This window comes from Hemiscyllium ocellatum, chromosome 7 (genome assembly GCF_020745735.1).
Source record: "Hemiscyllium ocellatum isolate sHemOce1 chromosome 7, sHemOce1.pat.X.cur, whole genome shotgun sequence".
Lineage (NCBI taxonomy): Eukaryota > Metazoa > Chordata > Chondrichthyes > Orectolobiformes > Hemiscylliidae > Hemiscyllium > Hemiscyllium ocellatum.
In genome coordinates, this window is record NC_083407.1 from 21,590,102 (window position 1) to 21,616,019 (window position 25,918).

Sequence of the window (25,918 nt, forward strand, 5' to 3'; positions counted from 1 at the left end):
CTGCCTCTACCACACTCTGGGGAACAAATTCCATAAAGTAATGACTCTCCCAGAGAAAAGAATTATCCTCATCTTTGTTTTAAATATTAGAATTGTATTTTTCTGATCCATGCACCAGAATACCCAGATCCCCCTGTTCCACTCAACACTGTAATCACACTTCAGGTAAAAATAAAGATTTTTTCTGTATTTTTGTGCTGTATTTTCATCACATTTTCCCACGTGAAATATTCCATCTGCCAATTTCTTTCCCCACTTACTTAAATTATCCTTTTGCAGACTCATGTTTCGTTTGCAACTTACTCTCCAGACCCTGGGTAGACAATTAGCCCTGAATTTTCATCCACAGATATTCCATCTCAGCAATTCTCCTATTTACTGCTTCTACCACTTGCCAATTCCCTCTCCTGAACACTCTGAGCCCGGGTTCAGAAGAGAGTCAGCAAGTCAGAGAGGAAGTGAGAGAGAGGTACTTCCTATCAGACTGTTGTGGAGGGAAGCAGAGAGTGAGAGGGAGACGAGCAGGAGCAAGGCGATGAGCAAGAGGGTCAGTTAGCCGACATGGGACAGTGAGTGGGAGTGTTGACGAGAATAGCTGCCAGTCACGGGGTCATGCAGGGAAGTGGAGAGCGAGAGGAAAGATTGGGGAAATAACTCCACAAAGGCTGGTATCCCATCACCAAGTCACCCTTTATTTACATGTACACATTACTTCAGTGGTTTGGCCTCCTCAGAACTAGCTCGGAGAGTTAAGAGATCTTCCAACACTCCTGTTTATATTTGTCAGCCCCAGCTCCCTGACTGGATCAGATTAACAGCTCCATAGGGAACTCAGCTTTTTTGTGGTCCATCTTGCTGACTTCGTCACAATCACTGCAACCACAACCCTCCCCCCACCCCCCCTCCGACCCCCCCCAACATCCCGGGACGTAGGTCTTTTTTATAAAGGCATAAGACACAGGAACAGAAATAAGGCCATTTGGCCCATTGGCTGATATGTTTTTCAACCCCATTTTCCCGCTTTCTCCCCGAAACCTTTGATCCCCTTGGCAAACAAGAACTTATCAATCGCTGTTTTAAATATACTCAATGACCTGGCCTCCACAGTCTTCTGTGGCAATGAATTCCACAGATTCACCACTCTCTAGCTAAAGACGTTCCTCCTAATCTCCATTCAAAAGGTTCTTCCCTTTACTCTAAGGCTGTGCTCTTGGGTCCTTGTCTCTTTTGCCAACGGAAACATCTTCCCAATGTCCACTCTGAGGCTTACAGAATACTGAACAGCCTGACAATCAGATCCCCACCTCATCCTTCTAAACTCCATTGGGTACAGTTCTTGTAGCCACTGCTGGGGTATTTTCACACTGGGACTGGTTCCTCCACCTTGGTGAAAGTGAGGACTGCAGATGCTGGAGATCAGAGTCAAGATTAAAGTGGTGCTGGAAAAGCACAGCAGGTCAGGCAGCATCTGAGGAGCAGAGAAATCAATGTTTCGGGCAAAAGCCCTTCATCAGGAATGTTTCCCTCAGTTAAGGGTGGCATGGAACGGACTGTAACTCATCTTTTGTGCTTGGAGCATCTCAGAGGAAATTCATCCTCTTCTTCAGTTGGCGAAGGTGTCGAGGCTGTGATATCTGCCAAGTCCATCTCAGACTTTGAGGTTTCTTCAACATTAGACAGAGGAGGAGAACCCTACGTGTTCAGACAGCCTTTCCGGATATTCTGAGGGGCTGGGTATGTTTTGCTTCTGCCCCATTTGCACATTTGAAGCTTTTGCGTGGTCAATGTGCTTGTTCAGGAGTGCCTCACCAACCAGAGCTTTGTCCATCACCTTGCGTCGATCATGCCTCCTTCTCATGCAGGGCCACTTCCGTAGGTTCGGCACCAAACTTCATCCCCTGAAGTAAACTGTCTCTCTCACTTACAGGAGACTCGTGTCTGGCATTGCAGTTCCTGATGCCTTTTCACCCACCACACCAGGTCTGGGAACACCATCACCTCCAAGTCACTACAACGCTGATTTGCCTCCCTAATGGCATTGTGGGTCTACCTACAGCACATGGATTGCAACAATATAAGGAGGCAGCTGACGACCACCTTCTCAAGGGCAGCCATGGATGGGGAACAAATACTGGTCAAGCCAGTGATGCCACACACCATTAATGAATTAAAAATAGAGTTTGAGGAGTGGCACAATAGAAGTACTCAAGTGTAAGTAAGTTATGACAAGGTGAAAGACTGGTTCCATTGTTTGCTTGGATAATGACGAACGAGGACACATTTAAGATTTTTTTTAAAAAGCAACACAATCAAATGAAAGGCTAGAAAAACAATCCAGTACACAGAGAACGCGGAACTCTTTTCAAAAACCACTGCTGAAGGAAAACACAGCAATATTTTGCAAAGGGGGAAATTAGATGTTTGAGCAAGTGCAAAACGGAGGTAGTGGGGAGCGAGTAGGTGAATGGGTGTAGACTGTGTGATTCATGTAGAGAAGGATATCACTGTTAAACGATTGGTGAAATGACCTGCTAATTCTACTCTTCAACCAGGTAAAATATATAGGGTCAGTATTTACATGGTAGCCATTGTCACCACCAGATGCTCTAAAGCATTTTACAACCAATGAAGTCCTTTTCCAAAGGGTAGTGGCTGCTACAATGCGGGAAAGATGGCAATGTGCACACGGCAATCTCCCAGAAACATGTGTAAGAACTAGACCGTTTTTTAAAAAATCTGATTATGGGTGAAATATTGGCTCGAATATTGGGCCTTCTTTGCTGACAGATGGCAGACTGATTTAGCTTCTCTTTGGAAAATAAGTGTAAATATCAGCACTCTCCCTTGCACAGAATGAGGAGCATTTCTTACCATGACTTCACTTGAAAATGTCTGGTGCCACCAAGTCCATCTCTCACCATCTGTTAAAAATAAAACCTTCGTTTAAATCTAACATGATGTGCAACTACTTGTACGAACCACAAGAGGGTACTTCACAGAGTTTATTAGTTGGAAAACAAAGTCTTTTATTAAAATGGCCTACAGAGAAAAGTCAAATTGAAGCAAACAAGATTCCACAAGTTCTTGGGATTCAAAGCACTCCCAAGTACAAGCCTGTGGAATTCCCCAATACATTGGAACTCCTAAATTCTGCTTTCTCTTTATGTTTATGTACAAAGCATATAATATTAAACAGTGGATTATACTGGGAAGAGACCACTTACAATTAATAGTGCTGCTGGGATAACACAAATTTTTGAGATTAAGCACATATATCACTTTGATCATTATTTCAATCGCTACAACATCTCAAAGAGGTTACTCTGAGAAAAGCACAGAATTACCCTGTGGCTAGTGTTTCAACAACCCTTCACTTGTGAACTTATTCCTTTTCCAATCACTGCAGAAAAACAGCACAATTACAAATTCAGAAGAATTCTCTCTTTGTTTTGAACCCTACCTGACTGAAAGATGAAATGTGCTTCTGGAGATTCAGTTATTCAATGGTGTTTATTTAAACTGAAAAGCAGACCTTTTAGAGAATCCACATGAGAGTAGATATTGGGATATTTTGTGGATTCATATTTACTCATGATGCCAGATTGCTGGCTACAACAACTTACACTGACTGACATGCCCCAATGTGTTTTATCTGGGGAGAGAGAGATGGTCACAATTTTATTTTTGAACCTCACTTTGTTCTAATGTGTTCCAGTTTTTAAGAAAATTCATAAATTGAACATGGGCTTTGCTGGCTCGACCAGCATTTATTGACAATCCTTAATTGCTCTCAAGGTGGTAGTGGTGAGTGCCTTCTTGAACTGCTTCAGTTCAAAGTGGGCTAAGTTAAACTGCAGTGCTCTTAGGAGAATGAAATTCCAGGTTGGGACCCAGGAAGAGTGATATAGTTCCACATCAGAACTGTGTGTGGTTTGGAAGGGAACTTGCAGACAGTGCTATCCCCACAGAACCTCTGACCTTATTGTTCCAGATGTTAAAGACCAGAAATTTCGAAGATACTGCCAATGTAAATTTCTGCAGTTAAGTCTGAGTCAGTGATGGAGGGAGCCAAAATTGAAGGTGTTAACGGGATGTGGGTGTTGGAGTTGCGGGGAGTGCAATTCAGCAGGCGTCATGGTGACAAACTTCTTCAGCATTGGTGGTGGCGTTGCACTCACCTGGGCAATTTGGAGGAACTTGATCACAATCCTGACTTGTGCCTTTTACACAGTGGACAGATTTTGGGGTAGTCAGGTGAGTTATTCAACTCAGAATTCCTTGTCTCTGACCTGCTTTTATACCTGCAGTCCGGTTTTTAAATTAAATTATAATATAGTTTAATCGATATTTGCTGAATGTAATTTTACTAATTAGAGTCAATCTGCACGCATCCATGAAAATGGTATTCCTAAATGAAACAAAAATATTTTATTCATTTTTACCCATTATTTTTTATTATCAACACTCATCACAGCTGGGTATGGTCACCTAGAGGCTGTGATACAGGATAAGCATTTAAAAGACTGAATTCAAATGCTAACATAGCAAATGGAGCCTAGCAGCAGGTGACCATGAAAGTTGCTGGAATGTTCCAGCATCCAACTTACCATTTAGCTCACCAGCCATCGAAACCTGCATCCCTATTCTAAGCGATTAAAGACTTAACTGCAATCTAGATTTGTCAATATGTTGCATCGGTTGTATGATACTTTAATCTATTACTGCGATTTTTGAGAATATTTGTTGCTCAGGTTGAGATTCAGGTTGTAAGTTAGCTCGCTGAGCTGGAAGGTTTGTTTTCAGACATTTCACCACCATACTAGGTAACATCTTCAGTGAGCCTCCAGTGAGGTGCTGTATGACCTGCTTACAATGTGTGTGTCTTGGTCTGTTAAGGTGGATGATATTATTCCTGATTCTTTTTCTCAGAGATTGGTAAATTGGGTCCAAATCGATGTGTTTATTGATGGAGTTCCAGTTTGAATGTCAAGCCTCTAGGAATTCCCATGCATGTCTCTGTTTGGCTTGTGCTAGGATGGATGTGTTGTCCCAGTCGAAGTGGTGTCCTTCTTTGTCTGTAAGTAAGGATTCTAGTGATAGTGGGTCATGTTGTTTTGAGCGTAGTTGATGTTTGTGTATCCTGGTGGGTAATTTTCTGCCTGTAACAAACACCACATTGGACAGACAGACAGGACAGGGTAAACAGAGATACACACAGGAATTCCTGGCATTCAGACTGGAACTCCATCAATAAACGCATCGATATGGACCCCATTTACAAACCGCTGAGAAAAAGAACCTGTAATGATTTCACCCACCTTAACGGACTAAGACACATAAATAGAAAGCAGGACAGAGCACCAGCGCCTCACCGGAGGCTCACTGTTGTTACCTAGCATGGTGACAAAATGTCTGAAAACAAACCTGCCAGCTCAAGAAGCAAATTTACAACCTGATCTTTTACTATAAATTCTGTGTCCTATGATCCTGCCCCTTTAGCTACCTGATGAAGGAGCAGCGCTCCAAAAACCTGTACTTTCAAATAAATCTGATGGACTGTAACCTGGTGTTGTGTGATTTTTAAATGAATTAAATGTGAAAGTGGTGTTTTATTTGCAACTTGGTCAACCAAATGGGGAAGAAGTGTTTGCTCCAAGAATGAAGAACTGCAGTACTTTTAAAAAGTTCTCCCTTGTGTTGATGGGACAGGATGTTGGATGGTATTAGGAACAGGAGGTTGGCTCGCTATTACTCTGAGAGCTCTCATGCAACTGAGACTTAAAAACACATATGCTGAGGAAGGCTTTAAGCACGGCTGACAAACGACAAAACAGTGAACCCCAAAGTCCTTCCGAGGATCAAGTGTAGGGACGGGGTTGGGGTTTATTAGAGAAAGAGAAAGTCCTACATTGCAGCCACTTGTCCACCCAGACCTGGTAGTGTCATAGAGTCATACAGCTCTTCTGCTCATCAGGTCTGTACCAACACATCTACACTAGTCCCACTTTCCAACACTTGCCCCATAGCCTTGAATGTTATGATATTCCAAGTGCTCATCCAAGTACTCCTTAAAGGTTGTGAGGTTTCCTGCCTTTACCACCTTCTCAGATGAGGCACTCCAAATTTCCATCGCCCTGCGGTGAAAAATCATCTCCTTAAATCCCTTCTAAACTCCCTCTCTTTCATGTAATAAAATTAAGCCCTTTAGTTACTGACCCTTCAACTCAGGGGAACAGCTGCTTTTTGCTCACCCTGTCAACGCCCTCAATCTTCTACAGCTCATACAGAAAGCAAACAGCCAGAGCTTATTCAGTCACTTTTTCTCACTAAAACACTCTGTCTCAAGCAATATCTTGGTGAATCTCCTCTGCACGTCCTTCAGTGTAATCACATCCTTACATCTGAAGTGGACATTGGCTCAAAAGCTTACACTGTTTCTGCACACTACCAAATATTTACCAAACCAGTTAACTTGTATTGTGCAAAATAAAACATAATTTCAAGAGAATGTTGACAGTTTTAGAAAACATAAAATGAAAATACTTGATTGTTAATTTGTAGCTCAGATAGATGGTAAAATAGTTCCCAGGTGAGTCAAACACTTAATAGCTGCAATACTATCAAAGTGACATGGCTTTGCTACACTCAGCTATCTCTGTGCCTGCAAGGTGATTTAACAAGTGCAGGGAAAACTGTGATTTAAAAAAAAATCAAATTCCTCATTTATTGCAGACAAATTGCAGCTACTGTGAAATCATGAATGTTGCTAAAACCTAATTGGTAAAGCGCTTCCATCTATTTTCCAATGGCTTATAGTTCCTTTCTTGTACCTTTCCCATAATTTCTGATTCCAAACTATTCTCCTTCTTCTTCCAGGTCACCACAAAATACTTTATAACCTAATGAGCACTTGTAACTGGTTAGATCTTCGGATACAATTTTACTCTGCGAAACGAGAATACAAAGACTGAGAGGATATAAGCCAAACACATTTTTGCATTACAACTACTTACAATGTATTCTTCTTACCAATATTGTAGATCCAGAGAGGTGTTCTCCCTTGGGTATATGCAGAGTCCATCATTCCACCAAACACATAGATCATTCCCTTCCAAATCAAAACACAGAAGATTTCAAAGCTACGATGGTATACAAGTTAATAAAAATTGTTTTAAAGGTTAATTGCCTTTTCAAAGCACAAGCATTCTTGTTCAAAGTTAAAAGATCTGGTCAGGAAAATAAGGTATGTCACCCTGTCATATAACACAGAAGATCACATAGCCATTTTATTTGTGACTACTTTGTGTGCGAGCAATGCAATTAATCTCACTTCCATGTTCTTACCCCATGTCTCCCCAAACACATATCCATATCCCTTTTGAAAGTTACTCCTGAACCTAGTTTGACCACACTTTTAGGTACTTCATTTCAAACAGCTGCAGAACAAAACTTGCTGCATAATAGGACTTCTCCTAACGTACTCCTGACTGTAACTGTTCCCACTGGCATGAGGATTAAGAACAAAAGGCAAAGATTTAAGGCCACTGGCAAAAGAAGCAATGATGCTATGAGAAACTGCTTTTACACACAAAGTGACTAAGGTCTGGAACATACTGCCTGACACCAGCCTCCTTCCGTAATATAACATTTCTATGATTCTGTGACTTTTCTTGCCAATTATCTTAAACCCATATCTTCTGGCTATCGAGCCAAGAGTTCCTCAAGCCCCATCTGCTCTGTCAAGTCTCTTAGCACTTTGAGCACCTCCACTAAATCTTGTTTTAACCTTTTCTTTCCCAAGGACAACACTTGCAACTTATCTCATCACTGCATTTAGCTGAAGTCTCTCATCTCAATACCAGGCATGTGCAGGCTAGGTGGGTTAACTATGAGGAATACAGGGATAAGCGGGCTGGGTCTGGGTGTAAGATGACCTTTGGAGGTTGGTGTGGGCTAAATGGCTAGCTTCCACACAGTGGGAATTCTGTGACTGGGTTTGCTTTTGGGTGGCATGATGGCTCAGTGGTTAGCACTGCTGCCTCACAGCGCCAGGGACCCAGGTTTGATTCCCACCTCGGGCGACTGTATGGAGTTTGCAAATTCTCCCCATGTCTGCATGGGTTTCCTCCGGGCGCTCCAGTTTCTCCCACAATCCAAAAGATTAGATTAGATTACTTACAGTGTGGAAACAGGCCCTTCAGCCCAACAAGACCACTCCAACCCTCCGAACAGCAACCCACCCAGACCCATTCCCCTACATTTATACCTTCACCTAACACTACGGGCAATTTAGCATGGCCAATTCACCTAACTTGTACATTTTTGGACTGTGCAGGTTAGATGAATTGGTCATGCCAAATTGCCTATAGCCAGGGGTAAATATGGGGAATGGGTCTGGGTGGGTTACCCTTTGAAGGGTCGGTATGGACTTGTTGGGCAGAAGGGCCCGTTTCCATACTGTGGGGAATCTAATTTAATCTAATCTCTGTGGTAAATCTTCTCTGTATCCTGTCTCTATCCTGCATCCTTCTTAACGTTCAGATCCCAAATCAAGAATGCATTTGAGACAATACTCTAGCTGAGAACTAACCAGAAGTTTAGAACAGCTTTCTCTAACTTCCATCTGGTTTAGTGTATTGAGATGAATTTAGACGTTGGCTATCAAAATGAAATTTCTCATCAACAATAATTCAATAGTGAAAGATTGCAAAGCTCTGAGATAGGGTGCTGTAATGTCTTGGTCCATGAATCATATAGATTTGCAGGTACAGCAAGTAATTGGGGAATGTTAAGGTTTATTGCAAGGGGAACACAAAAGTAAGGAGATTATGCTTGAGTGATACAGGGCATTGGTGAAACCACATCTTATCTATATGTACAGTATTACATACCTTATCTGTGCAAGGATGTAAATAATTTGGAAATAGTTTAGAGGAGATTTACCAGACTAAACTGAAATGGGTGGGTTGTCTTATGAGGAAAAGTTGGGCATGCTGGGCTTGTATTCTGTGGAATTTAGAAGAATAAGAGGCGACTTAATTGAAACAAGGATCTTGACAGGGTAGATGTGGCAATGTTTCCTCTTATGGGAGAATCTAGAACTAGGAGTCAATGCTTAAAAGTAAAGGAGAGCCACCCATTTAAAACAAAATGATGCCTTTTTTTTCTCCAGCTAGAGGCAATGAGAGTTTTGGTAAGCAAGGAAGTTCAAGGTTATCAGGAGTTGGCAGGATTGTGGATTTGCGGTTATAGTCAGATCAGACAAGACATGATCTTACTAAATAATGGAGCAGGCTCAAGGGGTGGTGAATCGACTACTTTTGCTTCTAATGTTCATAAATTCTCCCACGGTGCAACAACTTGCTCGTTTTGAGATTTCTATGACAACGAAGATAAGAATGACAAACATTTGTTCACTCTATTAATCGGCCCATGTGAGAAATTTCTACTGTGACCATCCCAAATGCAACCCACTTGCAGTTGACCTGTACAGCTGATGAGACATTGCTTTCTCTCAGAAAGTACATACGCCTTGAGCCATTGCTTCCTCATGCCATCAGCGATGAGAATGTTATCACACTGCTTAACAAACAATGGGTACAAAACCACATCTGGCCACTCTGCAGTCGTCGCATCTGTGGTTCAAAAAGCTATTTCAGTACAGAGTGCAGACATATTTTAAATTGGTCATATAAGGTTTTGATACACACTGAGAGCATCCAATCTGATATAACATTTGTTCTGCTTGCAACAAAAGCATTGGATTGCATCTACTGCATTCTTACTTCATGGGCTACCAACGAGGGCTCCTCCAACTCTTCTGGTGCAGTTCCAGCTGCCCTGTCCAACTCCTCCCAGTCATTCTGAGCTGAAAAATACAGAGGTATTAACCATATTGCAACACATTTCCATTAGGAAGAGAAGGGTTTAGTATAATTGCAGTTATGAAGCTTGGGGTGTTTAGGGATCAAATGCCAGGAAAGAAGGGAATCGGTCACATCGGGACAATGCAAGAGAGAAGGGATTAAGAATGATTAAAAGTTAGCAGAAGATTACCTTGTGTCTAAAAATTACTCTGACCAGGCACCTTGTTAAAAAACTCATATTGTTGACAGCGTAAGGATTGAGAAAAAAGATACCAGAAATGTTGCAGACTATTTCCAGACATAAGTCAGATAATTTATTACAAATTTTATAGAGCCATGCAAAGCAAAACCAAAATAACAGGATTGTGATTGGGTTATAAGTTAGAAGTTAATGGGAAATTATAATAGAATTGAAACTGGTATTTTCAATAGCTGCATTATGCTTACACCTTCCTAACCCTGAATAGCATTTGCTCAGCATTGAATACAATAACCTAGTGGTTATATTACCAAAGAATTAATCCAGAGGACTGGACAAAGAACTCCCAAGCACTCAGCTTCCCACCTCCATAAATCTTCAATAAACCAGCCTTCAATGTATTTCCATCTCCCACCATATCAGTTCCAAAATCCTATTTCTCATCTACAAACCTTCCTGTATTTTCCATGGTTTGTAACCGACTTCAACCCTGTGCTTCAACACACATTTACGATTTGCATCCCTAGTCTCCCTTCACTGCTGCTTCAGCTTCAGCCTTTTGGAATGCTCCACCAGAGCCCTCCCTTGTGCAAGTGCTTCACCCTCTGTCTGTAAGGGGCAGCATGGTGACTCAATGGTTAGCACTGCTGCCTCTCAGCACAAAGAATCGACTCCAGCCTCAGGTGACAGTGTCGAGTTTGCACATTTGCTCTGTGTCTGCATGGGTTCCCTCTGAGCACTCCTGTTTCCTTGCATAGTCCAAAGATGTGCAGGTTAGGTGGATTGACCTTGTTAAATTGTCCATAGAATCCAGGGATGTGTAGAATAGGTGGATTATGGGAAATGCAGGGTTACCGGGATAAGTTGCTGAGGGTGGGCTTGGATGGGATGCTGTTCGGAAGGGCGTTGTAGACTCAATGGGCTGAATGGCCTGCTTCCACACTGTCAGGATTCAATGATAAAAATCACACAACACCAGGGTAGAGTCCAACAGGTTTAATTGGAATCACACTAGCTTTCGGAGTGACGCTCCTTCATCAGGAGGAGGGCTCGATCGTAACAGAATTTATAGCAAAAATTTGCAGTGTGATGTAACTGAAATTATACATTGAAAAATTGATTCTGTTAGAATACAGTGATAGTTTCACTTCTTGTGTAAATCACAAAACCCTTTTTTTAAAGTTGCATTCTCAGGTTAGCTGTTAACAATGGTGATAGCTAGACAATATGTTGAAGGTGTTGGCCCCCTGTGTTTTCTGTCTATGACCTGATGTTTAGATCGATTCTAATCTAAAAAGTGAGATAACAGAGTTTTACATAAATTCATGCAGTTTTTGAGCTCAGAGTTCTACATGAATGTATGCAGTTTTTGAGCAAGTACAAATTCACCCCACAAAATATGTGTGTGCATGTGGGTCTTTGTCTATCTGTGTGTCTGTCTGGGGTGGGGGTTGTGAGTGTGAGAAAGTGTGTGTGTATAGTGGGTGCAGAGTGTCTTATGTCTGTGAGGGAGTGCATGTGGGAGTGAGTGTGTCCATAAGAGTGTGTGTGGGTGTCTGTGTGCGCGTCTGTGTGTACCTATGTCCATGTGTATGTGAGAGTGTGTGTGTGTGTGTAGTGCAATGGTGATCACCAGTAATGTGACATGAACCCAAGGTCCCGGTTGAGGCCCTCCCTATGGGTACCGAACTTAGCTATCAGCCTCTGCTCGGCCACTTCCCTCTGCGGCCTGTCCCAAAGTCCACCTTGGAGGATGGTCACCCGAAGGTCCAAGGCTGAATGTCCTGGACCACTGAATGTCCTGGACCACCCAACTGGGAGGGAACCCTCCTGTACACCCCAGTCCAACACCGGCATCTCCAAATCAGGATTCAATGATGCTCACCTCATTTGGTCCCCTGCTTTAAACCTTCCCTAACCATAATGTCTGATCATGCTTCTCCCAGTTAAACATTTCTTTTATATTTACTTATCTTTGCTGTTTAAAGAGATGCAAAAGTTTGAAGTACGGAGGTACGGCATTGAGGGTGAGTTGGAGGTTTGGATTAGAAATTGGCTGGCTGGAAGAAGACAGAGGGTAGTAGTTGATGGCAAAGGTTCATCTTGGAGTGCAGTTACCAGCGGTGTTCCGCAAGGATCTGTTTTGGGACCATTGCTGTTTGTCATTTTCATAAATGACCTGGAGGAGGGGCTAGAAGGTTGGGTGAGCAAGTTTGCGGATGATATGAAAGTCGGTGGAGTTGTTGACAGTGAGGAAGGATGTGGCAGGTTACAGCGGGATATAGATAAGCTGCAGAGCTGGGCAGAAAGGTGGCAAATGGAGTTCAATGTCGCTAAATATGAAGTGATTCACTTTGGTAAGAGTAACAAGAAGATGGGGTACTGGGCTAATGGTCGGATACTTGATAGTGTGGATGAGCAGAGGGATCTTGGTGTCCATGTACACAGATCTCTCAAAGTTACCACCCAGGTAAATAGTGCTGTGAAGAAGGCATATGGCGTACTGGCTTTTACTGGTAGAGGAATTGAGTTCCGGAGTCCTGAGGTCATGTTGCAGTTGTATAAGATTCTGGTGCAGCCGCATCTGGAGTATTGTGTGCAGTTTTAGTCGCCATACTATAGGAAGGTTGTGGAGGCACTGGAACGAGTGCAGAGGAGGTTTACCAGGATGTTGCCTGGTATGGTAGGAAGATCGTATGAGGAAAGGCTGAAGCACTTGGGGCTGTTTTCATTGGAGAAAAGAAGGTTTAGGGGTGACTTGATAGAGGTGTACAAGATGATTAGGGGTTTAGATAGAGTTGACCATGAGAACCTTTTTCCACGTATGGAGTCAGCTATTACGAGGGGACATAGCTTTAGGTTAAGGGGTGGTAGGTATAAGACAGATGTTAGGGGTAGATTCTTTACTCAGCGAGTCGTGAGTTCATGGAATGCCCTGCTAGTAGCAGTGGTGGACTCTCCCTCTTTATGGGCATTTAAACGGGCATTGGGATAGACATATGGAGGATAGTGGGCTAGTGTAGTTTAGGTGGGCTTGGATCGGTGCAACATCGAGGGCCAAAGGGCCTGTACTGCACTGTATTTTTCTATGTTCTATGTTCTACGAAGTGTGAAAACACATAATTGCAGGCTACAATGTATAGAAGACTAATCAACCAAACCAAACACAACATGAAGGTATGCTGCAAGGCAAAACCATGTCATTCAGTGAAGCTCCTTTGATAAGGTTAAGTACAGGGCCTTTTGAAAAGCCCCAGTAACTTTGATCAAAAGGTTCAAAACTAAGTGAAAGAACTGAACCACATTTCAGGGGAGGGCCTGGTATGTTCTTACCATGAATAGCAGTGCACCTGCAACGTTAAAACAGCTTAGTCGCTCTGCTCACAAATTACTCAATCTGGCAGAACTTTTGAAATCTGCCCACAACACTGCGGTGTCAGGCTCACAGAGGCAGAGCTGAACATTACACCTTATACCCTGCAGCACAACAACTTCCTGTGCTGCCCCTGGTTAATGTAGTGAGGTGACACCCGAATGGGGAAACTCCTACAGTGCACATCACAGCTGGGAGCTTAAGAAGCAGAATCCTTAAGAAAATAAAAAGATGTATTTTTATATGATTATTCTGAAATTGTATCCTCTAATGCTTCTAAAATGTGCCAAGTTACTAAACTGTGCTTCAAGAAGTCTTTAACTTCTCAATACTTTAGGACATTACCTCAATTTCTTGCTCTGTAAATATAATTATTCCAATTTCCCTTCTGCAATCAAATTAATTTGCCAACCATATGTATTCAGAAAACAGGCCCATATAAATATTGTAAGTCCACTTCTTTTTTCTCAGTAAATATAGTTTAACATTATGATTTGTCTGGAGAGTGAGCCATGACTCAGTGAGTTGCACCCTTGCTTCTGAGTCACTAGCTTCAAGTCCCACTCAAGAAATTAGCACAAGGCTGACACACCATTGCACCTCTGAGTACGTGCTACACTGCGAGGGGATGTACTTACAGAAGTTTATCAAGAAAAAGGATTACAACATGAATGAAAGACTGAAGTTCAGGGGAACATCAGTGTGTATATCCACAAATCCCAGAATTTAGATTGAAATAACTCCACAGAGGCTGGTATCCCATCAGTAACAGCTTAAGCCTATACTCTCTGGAATTTATAAGAATGAGGGCAGATCAAATTGAGGCATTCAAGATGATAAAGAATTGGATAAAATAGACATGTAGTGGATGCTTCTTCTTGTGAGGCATTCTTAGGATGAGGGGTAGCAAATTTAAAACAGTTGAGGAGAAACTAAGGATTGCGAATCTGTGGAATTCACTACCCCAAAGTGTGATGGATGTTGGGACAGTGAGTAAATTTGAGGAGGAGTTGGACAGATTTTTGATTGGTAATGGGTTGAAGGATTATGGAGAAAAGGCAGGAAAATGGGGTGAGGAGCATATCAGCCATGGTTGAATTCTCTTTTTGTATCTTATAAACGTATGAACTACCCTTTATTTATACATGCAATGTATTTGAAACTGATCCACCTCTCTCAGAGCCAGCTCTCAGAGTGAACAGAACCTCTGACAATCCTGTTTATTCTTTTTTTGTTTTTTTTGGACAGTCTTTACATTTTTTTTGTTTTACTCCCACACTACTGCCTAACTGCGGTAGTGCTTATTTTTTTCCCAGCACCCTTGTTGAGTGTGTGCAGGTGTGAGACACAGTGAAAGACACAAGGTACATGAATCTTTATTCAAATTTCCACCACCAGGAGGAAAAGAAACACCCGAGTGCCCAGTGACAAGCAGTGCCCTTCACGTCAAAGGGCAATGCTGTGTGATCAAACAGTGAAGGTAGGGGCAGAGATCAAATCAAAATAGAGTTGGCGGGGGAAATAATGCACTCCACTCCCTGTGGCCTCCACCTCTCCCTGAACAACTGCAGGGTGTTGGTGGATACCGCGTGCTCCTTTTCCAGAGACACCTGGCTCTAACGTAACCGCGGAAGAGGGGCAGGCAGTTGGCCCTAACGACCCCCTCCACAGCCCGCTGCCTGGGCCTGTTTATGGCCAGTTTGGCCAAGCCCAGGAGCAGAACAAACCTGTTTTTTTTAAATCTCTGACAATCCTTTTTTTTTAAAACCCCCACATAATCGCCTAACTGCGGTAGTGCTTATTTTTTTCTCCAGCACCCATGTTGTGTGTGTGCAGGTGTGATCTGTCAGCCAGAGCTCCCTGATTGGACCAGGTTAACAGCACCCATCAGGGAACTCATATTCTATGACATCCACCTAGCTGACCTTGTCACAATCACCACATAAGATAGCTGTGAGGGAATATGGAGTACTTACCTTTACTGGCCAAGACGTAGAATACAAAAGCATAGAGGTTATGATGAAATCGTATAAAATGCTGACCAGGCCACAAATGGAGTGCTGTGTGCAGTTCAGGCCACCACATTATAGGATGGATATGACTGCAGCAGGGAGGGTATAGAGGAGAATTATCAGAATGCTGACTGGGCTGGAGCGTCTAAGCTATGAGGAAAGATTACGTATGTTGAGATTATATTCCTTGGAGCAGCAAAGGCTGAGAAGGGACTTAATAGAGATATATAAGATCATGGGTAAGATTGATAGGAAGGTACTTTAAGTTACTACAATAGTCAATAATCGGGGACACAAATTTATGATGAGAAGTAATATGGCTAAGAGGAGAGTTAAGAATTTTTTTTCTCTCAGAAGGTTGAGGGAATCTGGAAGGATGTTGTGGAGGTGCCGGTGTTGGACTGGGTTCGACAAAGTTAGAAAAGCACAGCAGGTCAGGCAGCATCCGAGGAGCAGGAAAATCGACATTTCGGAAAAAAGCCCTTCATCAGGAATAGACGCAATTTTCCTGTTCCTCGGATGCTGCCTGACCTGATGTGCTTTTCCAGCACCACTCTAATCTAGAATCTGGTTTCCAGCATCTGCAGCCCTTGTTTTTACCTAGACAAAAGTTAGAAATCACACGACACCAGGGTTACAAATCAACAAGTTTATTTAAAATCACTAGTTTTTAGAGCGCTGCTCCTTTGTCAGGTGAAGTAACCTGAAACCCAACTCGACAAGGGAGCAGCGCTCTGAAAGTCTGAGTTCAAATCAACCTGTTGCGACTATAACCTAATGTCGTATGGCTTCTGACTTTGAAAGGATGTTGATCCTGAAACTCCTGTAACTGTTAAGCAACATTTGGATATTTACTTAGCATGCCAAGTCTGAAAATGGAATTAATGCAGTTGGATTGTTGTTGACTGGCATGGACATGATGGGTGGAATGGTCTCCTCTTGTCCTGTAAACATCTACGTCATTTCATTAAAATTAACAAATATTTTTAGTACTTGATTGCTTAATTCTGCAAAGTAAAATTTCTGCTGAAACTTTCTCTTTACATTTGTAAATATCCTAAATTTTTCATACAACCACCTGTTATGACTCAGATCACCAGCTCTGTGCAGACAGAATACTTGCTGCTAAATATTTGCTGTGCTTTGGCTGGATTCAAGGTTACCTGTAATTGGATGCAATAAATTATTAAATGAGGCATTTAAAAGGTTCCATTTTCCAGGTCAAGGGCCTGTTAAATATTACACGGGACCCTTTGAAGAAGAGGAGTTTCTCATCTTGTCCCAATCAAAAAAAAAATTCTCCACTTATTTATATCACTGCCTTTGATGAAACCTCTTGGACACTGAATCTCTATGCAGTTTTGTTGACACGACTGTTCATTGTACATGAAGCACTTCGAGCCAATTTGACAATATAAGATTATATTTTGGTGTAATCGTTTCATTTTTCCAGTTTATGCACAAGTATTTTAATTAGCTCATCATTCCAAATCTACAAAATTCCAATTTTTAAAAAACCAGTGTCCACATTTATAATACTTTTGAAGTGGAATCATGGATGTAATGTTGAAAACCTGGCAGCAGTTTTTGCACGCAGCAACTTCCCATGAACAGCAATGTAATAAAGACCAGATGACCTCTTCCCCGAAGTTGATTGAGGGATAAAGTTTGGCCTAGAGATTAGAGACTGTGCCCTTCTTGAAAATAGTGCCACAGGATGTTTTGCATCTGTCCAAGCAGGCAGATGCAAACATTCGTTTTATTTCAACCTACCTTCAGGGATTTGTGGATACACACACTAATGTCCCACTGAACTTCAGTATTTTTTTAGGATCTTACCATTCATAGTGCAATCTCTTTCCTTGATAACTCTCCCACAAGTGCATCACCTCACATAACTTAGTAAATTTTGTGTCATCCACAGACTTCTTGTTGGAACCATTGATGTATACTATAAGCAGTAAAGGTCCCAGCACAAAGCCCTACAGAACTCCAATGGAAACATATGTCCAGTCACAGAAACATCCCTCTACCATCACCTTCTGCTTCCTACCTCTCAGTCAATTTTGAATCCAAAGTACAACTTTATATTGGATCCCATGGAATCTTACTTTCTTGACTAGTCTGTCATGATGGACCTTATCAAAGTCCATGTAGATCACATCAATTTCATAATCCTCATCAACACTCTTGGTTATCTCCTCAAAAAATTCAATCCAATCCAATCTGCCAAACATGACCTTCCCTTAAGAAATCCCATGCTGACTACCCCAACTGATCCATGACTATCTAAATGTAGATAAACCCTTGAACGCTTGAAGTCAGATGGACTGGTCTGTCATGTCCTGGTTTACCCCTTCCTAAGATAATGGGAAGGTATTAGTAATTCCCCAGTCCTTGGATGGAGAGGAATTTGTTAAGTGTGTCAAGAAAATTTTCTTATTCAACATGCGGATTTATCTACCAGAGAAAGAGCAAAATTTAACTTCCTCTTGGGAAATAAGGCAGGGCAATGAATGAGATATTGGGAGGACCACTTTGGGGCAAGTGATCATAACGCTTAGTTTTAAAATAGTTGTGCAAAAGGATAAACCTGATCTAAAAGTAAAATTTATAAATTGGAATACAGCCAGTTTTTACCGTATTAGGTATGAACTTTCAAAAGTTGCTTGGGGGAGGCCATTCACTGGTAAAAAGGGACAGTTGGAAAGTGGGAGGCTTCAACAAATGAGTTAACGAGATTTCAGCCAAAGTCTATTCTGGTCAGTGCAAAGGGCATGCTGGATGACCATAAAAATTGAGGATCTGGTCAAGAAAAAGGGGGCGGCATAGGCTGGTATTGACAGCTCGGATTGAGTGAAGACTATAAGGGCAGCAAGAGTAAACTCAAGAGGGAAATCAGGAGGGCAAAAAGGAGACTGGAGATAGCTCGGGTAAAAACGGTTAAAGAGAATCAAAAGAAATTATACAAAATACATTAAGGGCAAACAAGTAACTGAGGAGAGAATAGGCTCCTTAAAGATCAACAAGGCTTTCTTTGTATGCAACCACAGAAGATGGGCGAGATACTAAATAATTCGCATCAGTATTGACAGTGGAGAAGGACATGGACGCTAGGGAACTTGGGGAAATAAATAGTGATGTTTTGAAAAGAGTTCATATTATAGAAGAGGATGAATCCCCAGGGACTGATCAGTTGTATCCCAGAAATTTGAGGGAAGCTAGGAAAGAGATATCTGTATCTTTGACAGCCATAGGCTTGGTGCCAGAAGACTGGAGGGTGACTAATATGGTGCTGAAAATGTGTTGCTGGAAAAGCGCAGCAGGTCAGGCAGCATCCAAGGAACAGGAGATTCGACGTTTCGGGCATGAGCCCTTCTTCAGGAATGAGGAAAGTGTGCCAAGCAGGCTAAGATAAAAGATAGGGAGGAGGGACTTGGGGGAGGGGCGATGGAGATGCGATAGGTGGAAGGAGGTCAAGGTGAGGGTGATAGGCCAGAGTGGGGTGGGGGCAGAGAGGTCAGGAAGAAGATTGCAGGTTAGGAAGGCGGTGCTGAGTTCAAGGGATTTGACTGAGACAAGGTGGGGGGAGGGGAAATGAGGAAACTGGAGAAATCTGAGTTCATCCCTTGTGGTTGGAGGGTTCCTAGGCGGAAGATGAGGTGCTCTTCTTCCAACTGTCGTGTTGTTATGTTCTGGCGATGGAGGAGTCCAAGGACCTGCATGTCCTTGGAGGAGTGGGAGGGGAAGTTAAAGTGTTGAGCCACGGGGTGGTTGGGTTGGTTGGTCCGGGTGTCCCAGAGGTGTTCTCTGTCTCCCCAATATAGAGGAGGCCACATTGGGTGCAGCGGATGCAATAGAAGATGTGTGTGGAGGTGCAGGTGAATTTGTGGTGGATATGGAAGGATTCCTTGGGGCCTTGGAGAGAAGTAAGGGAGGAGGTGTGGGCGCAAGTTTTGCATTTCTTGCGGTTGCAGGGGAAGGTGCCGGGAGTGGTGGTTGGGTTGGTGGGGGATGTGGACCTGATGAGGGAGTCACGGAGGGAATGGTCTTTTCGGAATGCTGATAGGGGATGGGAGGGAAATATATCCCTGGCGGTGGGGTCCGTTTGGAGGTGGCGGAAATGACGGCGGATGATACGCTGTATATGGAGGTTGGTGGGGTGGTAGGTGAGAACCAGTGGGGTTCTGTCCTGGTGGCGGTTGGAGGGGCGGGGCTCAAGGGTGGAGGAGCGGGAAGTGGAGGAGATGTGGTGGAGGGCATCGTCGATCACGTCTGGGGGGAATCTGCGGTCCTTGAAGAAGGAGGCCATCTGGGCTGTACAGTATTGGAACTGGTCCTCCTGGCAGCAAATGCGGCGGAGATGAAGGAATTGGGAATATGGGATGGCGTTTTTACAGGGGGCAGGATGGGAGGAGGTGTAGTCTAGGTAGCTGTGGGAGTCAGTCGGTTTATAGTAGATGTCCGTGTTGATTCGGTTGCCCGAGATAGAAATGGAAAGGTCTAGGAAGGGGAGGGAGGAGTCTGAGACGGCCCGAGATAGAAATGGAAAGGTCTAGGAAGGGGAGGGAGGAGTCCGAGACAGTCCGAGATAGAAATGGAAAGGTCTAGGAAGGGGAGGGAGGAGTCTGAATGACTGAACTGGTCCTCACCCTGAATGACTGAACTGGTCCTCACCCTGAATTCCACTGACACCCTTCTTCGACTGACTGAACTGGTTCTCACCCTGATGCCTTCCCTGACTAATATGGTGCCATTGTTTCAGAAAGGTAGCAGGGAAAAGCCAGGGAATCAATAGATTGGTAAGCCTGACATGAGTAGCGATTAAGTTGGAGGGGATTCTGAGCAACAGGATTTACATGCATTTGGAAAGGCAAGGACTGAGTGAGGATAGTTAACATAGCTTTGTGAAAAGGAAATAGTGTCTCACTAACTTTACTGAGTTTTTTTTGAAGAGGTGACAAAGAAGATTGATATAGGCAGAGCCGTAGATATTGTTGATATGGACTTCAGCAAGGTGTTTGACAAGGTTTTGGATGGTGCTGAAAATGCGTTGCTGGAAAAGCGCAGCAGGTCAGGCAGCATCCAAGGAACAGGAGATTCGACGTTTCGGGCATAAGTCCTTCTTCAGGAACCTGTATAAGGTCACCCTTTAGCCTCCGATGCTCCAGGGAAAACAGCTCCAACCTATTCAAACCTCTCCCTATAGCTCAAATCCTCCAACCCTGGCAACATCCTTGCAAATCGTTTCTGAACCATTTCAAGTTTCACAACACAAGACTAGAGGGTTTGAGATATAGAAAGAGGCTGAATAGGATGGTTGGAGGCTGAGGGGTGACTTTATAGAATCATGAGGGACATAGATAGAGTGAATAGCCAATGTCTTTTCCCCAGGTTATGGGAGTCCAAAACTGGAGGGCATAGGTTTAAGGTGAGAGGGGAAATATTTAAAAGGGACCTGAGAGGTAACTTTTTCCACACAGAGGGTGGAACGAGCTGCCAGAGGAAGTGGTGGAGGGATGTATAATTACAACATTAAGCAACATTTTAAAGGCATTTAAATGGATACATGAATAGGAAGGCTTTCGAGGGATATAGGCCAAATGCTGGCAAATGGGTCTAGATCAGTTTAGGATATTTGGTTGGTGTGGAGGAGTTAAACCAAATGGTCCATCTCTGTGCTGTATAACTCTATGACTCCTCTAATACCAATCTGTGGCCAGAGAGGATTTGAAAAATACCCCCTGATATTTCCTCCCTTGCCTCTGTCAATAGCCTGGAATACATTTCATTCAGGCCTGCAGATTTATGCACTTTAAAAGCTACTAAATCTGCTTTCACCTCCTTTCAGTTTATGATACTTTCTCCTTATATTTCATAGTACTCCATCCTGAAGAGTACACCTGAATCATCATTTTCCATTGTGAAGACTGATGCAAAGTATCAATTGAGGACTATACCTACCCGCGCATCTATAGTCCAAATTCGGTCCTAATCACTCCGTTAGGGTTTACCTTTATTCTACCTTCTCAGCGTTTTCTCTATTTGCTTTCATAACTTCCTTTTTAAGACCCCGCTGCCCCCGCCCACTTTTTTATATTCCTCCATGGAGTCTGCTGTACTGAGCCCATGGTATCTGCCACAAATCTCTCTTTTTCCTTAATTCTAAACTTTATATTCTTTGCTATTCAGGGTTCTCTGTTCTTGGTCCCAGCCTTTGATTTTATGAGAACAAGTTTATCCCTATATTCTCGCAATGTTCTCCTGAATACCTCTCACTGCTCTAACAGTTTTATCTGCAAGTAGCTACTCCCTGTCTACCTGGGTCAAATGGTGTCCCATCTTAGTAAAATTAGCCTTTCTGCCATTTAGAACATGTATTTCTGGCCTATATTTATCCTTTTCTTTAACTATCTTAAATGTACATGAGTTACGATCACTATCACCAAAAGGATCCCCTATTGGTATGTCTGGGCTCATTTCTGAATATCAGGGCTTTCTAAGTACTGGTGAACACACAAAAAACATTCTCCTGGAAGAAAATAAAGCATTTGTTTCCTCCCTACATTGAACACTAAAACCATTTCAGTTTGACTTTACAGCCTCATTATTCTTGAATTTCATTTTTTAGATTCTCTAATTCTCCCTGACTGTTTTGGGGTGTATAGCACACATCCAACAGCGTGTTTTTTTACCTCTGTTTTTTTATTTCCACCCATTTGGCCTCATTTGATGAACGTTTCAAGATATCATCCTTCCTTATTGCTGTACTTGATTTCTCGATCAATATTGCAAACCCACCTCTCCTTCTATCCTCCTCTCCAACTTGTCTGATTGTAAAGAGAAAGCTGCCAAACAGCCAAGTCTCGGTCATGACAATGGTATCATACTGCCTTTGTCTGTGTCCCCTCAGCTCACCGGTCTTATTTCTCAGGCTCACTGATGAAAACATATTTCATTTTGCCTTGCTAAACTCACTTCTTATCTAGTCTATGATTTGGAGGTGCCGGTGTTGGGCTGGGTGTACAAAGTTAAAAATCACCCAACACCAAGTTATAGTCCAACAGGTCTATTTTGAAGCACTAGCTTTCAAAGTGCTGCTCCTTCAGCAGGTGGTTGTGGAGTCTACTCGATGTTCCCCTTCCTACTCCCTTTCTGACATTACTATCCTTAGGCTTCTCCATTGCCACAACAAATCAAACTGCCAACTGGAGGACCACTTCATCTTCCGTCTGGGCTATCTACAGCTCGGGACATTTAACATTGAGTTCTCCAATTTCAAATAACCTCTCTTCTCATCACCTGACTTCCTTCCCAGCCCCTCCCCCTTCCTTCCATTCCTCTAATCGACCAACCAGCTTGTACCCTCCACCTATCCCCACCTCACCACCCTGCCCCCCCACCTACCCGTCTTATCTGCAGCTTCCCTTACATCCATCCGCAGTCCTGAAGGGTTATACTTGAAACATTGACTTCTCCACCTTCTGATGCTTCCTGGCTTGCTGTGTTCTTCCAGTCTCCTACTTGTCCACTTTGGAATCCAGCATTGCAGTTTCTTTGTCCACCCCACTGCCTGGTTGCCAACCACTTTAACTCCCCCAAGGACATGCAAGTCCTGAGCCTCCTCCACCAAACTCTAGCCATCTGACGCCTGGAGGAAGAATGTCTCATCTTCCACCTTGGGACCCTCCAATCATACAGGATCAATGTAGAGTTTACCAGTTTCCTCATTTCTTTTCCCCTCACCTTATCCCAGATTCAACCCTCCAACTCAACACCATCCTCTTGAACTGTCCTACCCGTCAATCTTCCTTCCCACTTATTCGCTCCACCCTCTTCTCCAACCTATCACCATCACTCCCCCCACTTCCATCCACTGATTGCCCCAACCCGAACCCCTTCCCATTTATCTCTCAGCCTTCTCGGGCCTCCCCACATTTCCAATGAAAAGCTTATGCCTGAAACGTCAATTCTCCTGCTCCTCGGATGCTGCCTGACTGTGCTTTTCTAGCACCACTCTATTTGACTTGTACATTCAATACAGTCAAAGACGGTCTTGGGTCTGCATTCCACATTCTGTACAAGGACCTTGATTTCCTGAAAAACCCTGTCTGTTCCAGCTGAAAGTCGATTCAACCACGGAGCATCCACAGATCTCTGGGATCGGCATATTTCCATGCTGTACATCTCTATGACTTTATAAGTAACTCACTGGTAGCTCTCCATGTCTCTGATCATTCAGGAGATTATCACCCTGGCAATCTTTCCCAAACTTGCCACATCCCACACAAGACTGGGAATTCAACCTTCAGCTATAATAACATTGGATATATATCTATCTCCTGTTTAAGTACCCATTCACCACACATCACTCTACCTACCTACATCTGTACAAGCTAAACTCCCAGTCTGACCTCCAATGCTTGTGTAGAACTAGTTAAGTCAAAATCAGAAGTTGCTGGGAAAGCTCAGTAGGTCTGGCGGCATCTGTGAAGAGAAATCAGAGTTAACATTTCGGTTCCAGTGGCCCTTCCGTTCGGAGGAAGAGTCACCGGATCCGAGACAGTAACTCTGATTTCTTTCTGCTGCCAGACCTGCTGAGCTTTTCCAGCAACTGCTATTTCCATTTATGATTTACAGCATCCACAGTTCTTTTGGTTTTTAATTAGTTAACAGTCAATTCTTATTTAGATGCAATCAGCCAAAACCCGATGCCAGCGACATCAAAGACAGTGAGTATTTACAGAATCAAATCAAGTAAAAATCCGACATCTTACCAATGTTGTACCTCCAAAAATCTCTCATCCCAGTTTGCCTCCGACCACCATAAAGATACATGTATCCCTCGTAGATGCAACAGCCATGCTTGTATCGTTCCAGTGGTGCTGCTTTGGACTGGGAGAGCTGCCTCCACACAGGTTGGCCAATTCCCTTTTGCATAACGCTCCTGTCACCACCAGGTTATTACCCAAATAGATAGCAGATGAGGAACCATGATGTTTTCCCACAAAATACAGGACTCACATGCCAGATGACACCATCTGGAAAAATGTCACAGAATGTTCTAGAACAAAAACAACAGGTTATCACTCATTTTTGATTTGGAATGCATGACACAAGTTGAAATGTACAAACGTTAATCTAAAGACAAACTGAAAATGCTGGCGTATAACTTTGGACATGGGCTCCGCAAACTTGTCTTTTCCGTTGATACCATCAATGCCTTCAGTTTCTTGTGTTTTCTTCTTATAACTCAGGACTTCCTCCATCCCACCCTGACTATTTTGGAGACCGCTAAACTAACTGCACCACTGCTGTTACAGATCTCATTTTCTCTGGATGAATTTGTGATTGGGTCCTTCATTCTCTCGCTTGCACTCTCTCTCATACTGGGTTATAAAATGTGGGTCAGGAAACACCTTAGCTACTAGATTTCTAGGGGCTTTCTATTCATTTAGCTAAAATCACATGATTTCTTGGAAATGCTGTCTTCAGCTGACTGTTCAAAATGACTTTGACCTTTCTTTGAAAATAGAACAAATCAGAACTTCACAGTATTAAAGTCAGTCCATTTCCCCTCCACCTTTGAACCTAAATCCCAAATAATAATACTACACTGAGGGTTCACGGTATGGAGACAACCGAAGGAACTTTCAACTTTGAGAATGTAGAAAATATGGCATTAAATTGATATGCAATTTAGATGTATTTCATTGTGATCCTTTTGATTTTGTAATTCAAAATTTCTCTCAATCTACAAAATCAATTGGTTCCCTGTTGCATGTCCTCTTCAGTGTTTTTGACAAGAACAGATAAAAGATGAATGCCTGCAAGGTTGCTGTTCAGGGTAAAAGCTTTCAATTATTCTGATTATTGTAATTAACCCAATTCAAAATAGTTCATTTTTTCCACTTTGTACTGTAAACTTTTATGTTATTTATCAATAGACGACAGAAAAAATTTGGTCTATCAAGTCAGGTGTTATTCTGGGAATCTGACTTGTCCAGGATTACCATCAGCAGGGATCCATAACAAATGGCGATTGGAACTATATGAACTGAAGAAGGCATGTAAATGGAAAGAGACCACCTCTTTTATAGCTAAAACAGACTCACCCAACTTCAATCATATTGGACTCGAAACGTTAACTCTAGACCTGCTGAGTTTCTCTAGCGCTTTGTTTTATTCCAAGCCCAACTACCTGTCTCTAAATCAGCATCTTTCATTTTATTGCAAAAGTGTCACTCAGACACACAATACATATTTTATGTACACATGTTCAATCTTTGGCCTTTTAAATGGCAAAGTCCACTTAAAAACAGAGAGTGTGCAGAAGCATCAAGAAAATCAAAAGACTGAGATTAAGAAATCATTTTGAGCCTCACAGTATGGAAGTAGGAAGGGAATATACAATTTTCACCATTTGTGCAGTTGTTCAAATGCAAATTCTAATCGCCAAAAGAGACAT

At 42.7% G+C, this 25,918-nt stretch overlaps 1 protein-coding gene across 4 annotated transcripts in view; it reads right to left on the reverse strand.

Annotated features, from left to right (window-relative positions):
• The window catches only part of si:dkey-3d4.3 (leucine-zipper-like transcriptional regulator 1), a 113,523-nt gene that overhangs the window by 13,986 nt on the left and 73,619 nt on the right, over positions 1 to 25,918 (reverse strand). For all 4 annotated transcript variants that reach the window (XM_060827030.1, XM_060827031.1, XM_060827028.1 and 1 more), the window contains 4 exons: positions 24,228 to 24,514; positions 9,786 to 9,868; positions 7,030 to 7,108; positions 2,872 to 2,921 (listed from right to left, as the gene is read on the reverse strand). In XM_060827030.1, the coding sequence (XP_060683013.1) occupies positions 2,872 to 2,921; positions 7,030 to 7,108; positions 9,786 to 9,868; positions 24,228 to 24,390 (375 nt within the window). In that variant the 5' untranslated portion in view covers positions 24,391 to 24,514. The remainder of the gene's footprint in view (positions 1 to 2,871; positions 2,922 to 7,029; positions 7,109 to 9,785; positions 9,869 to 24,227; positions 24,515 to 25,918) is intronic.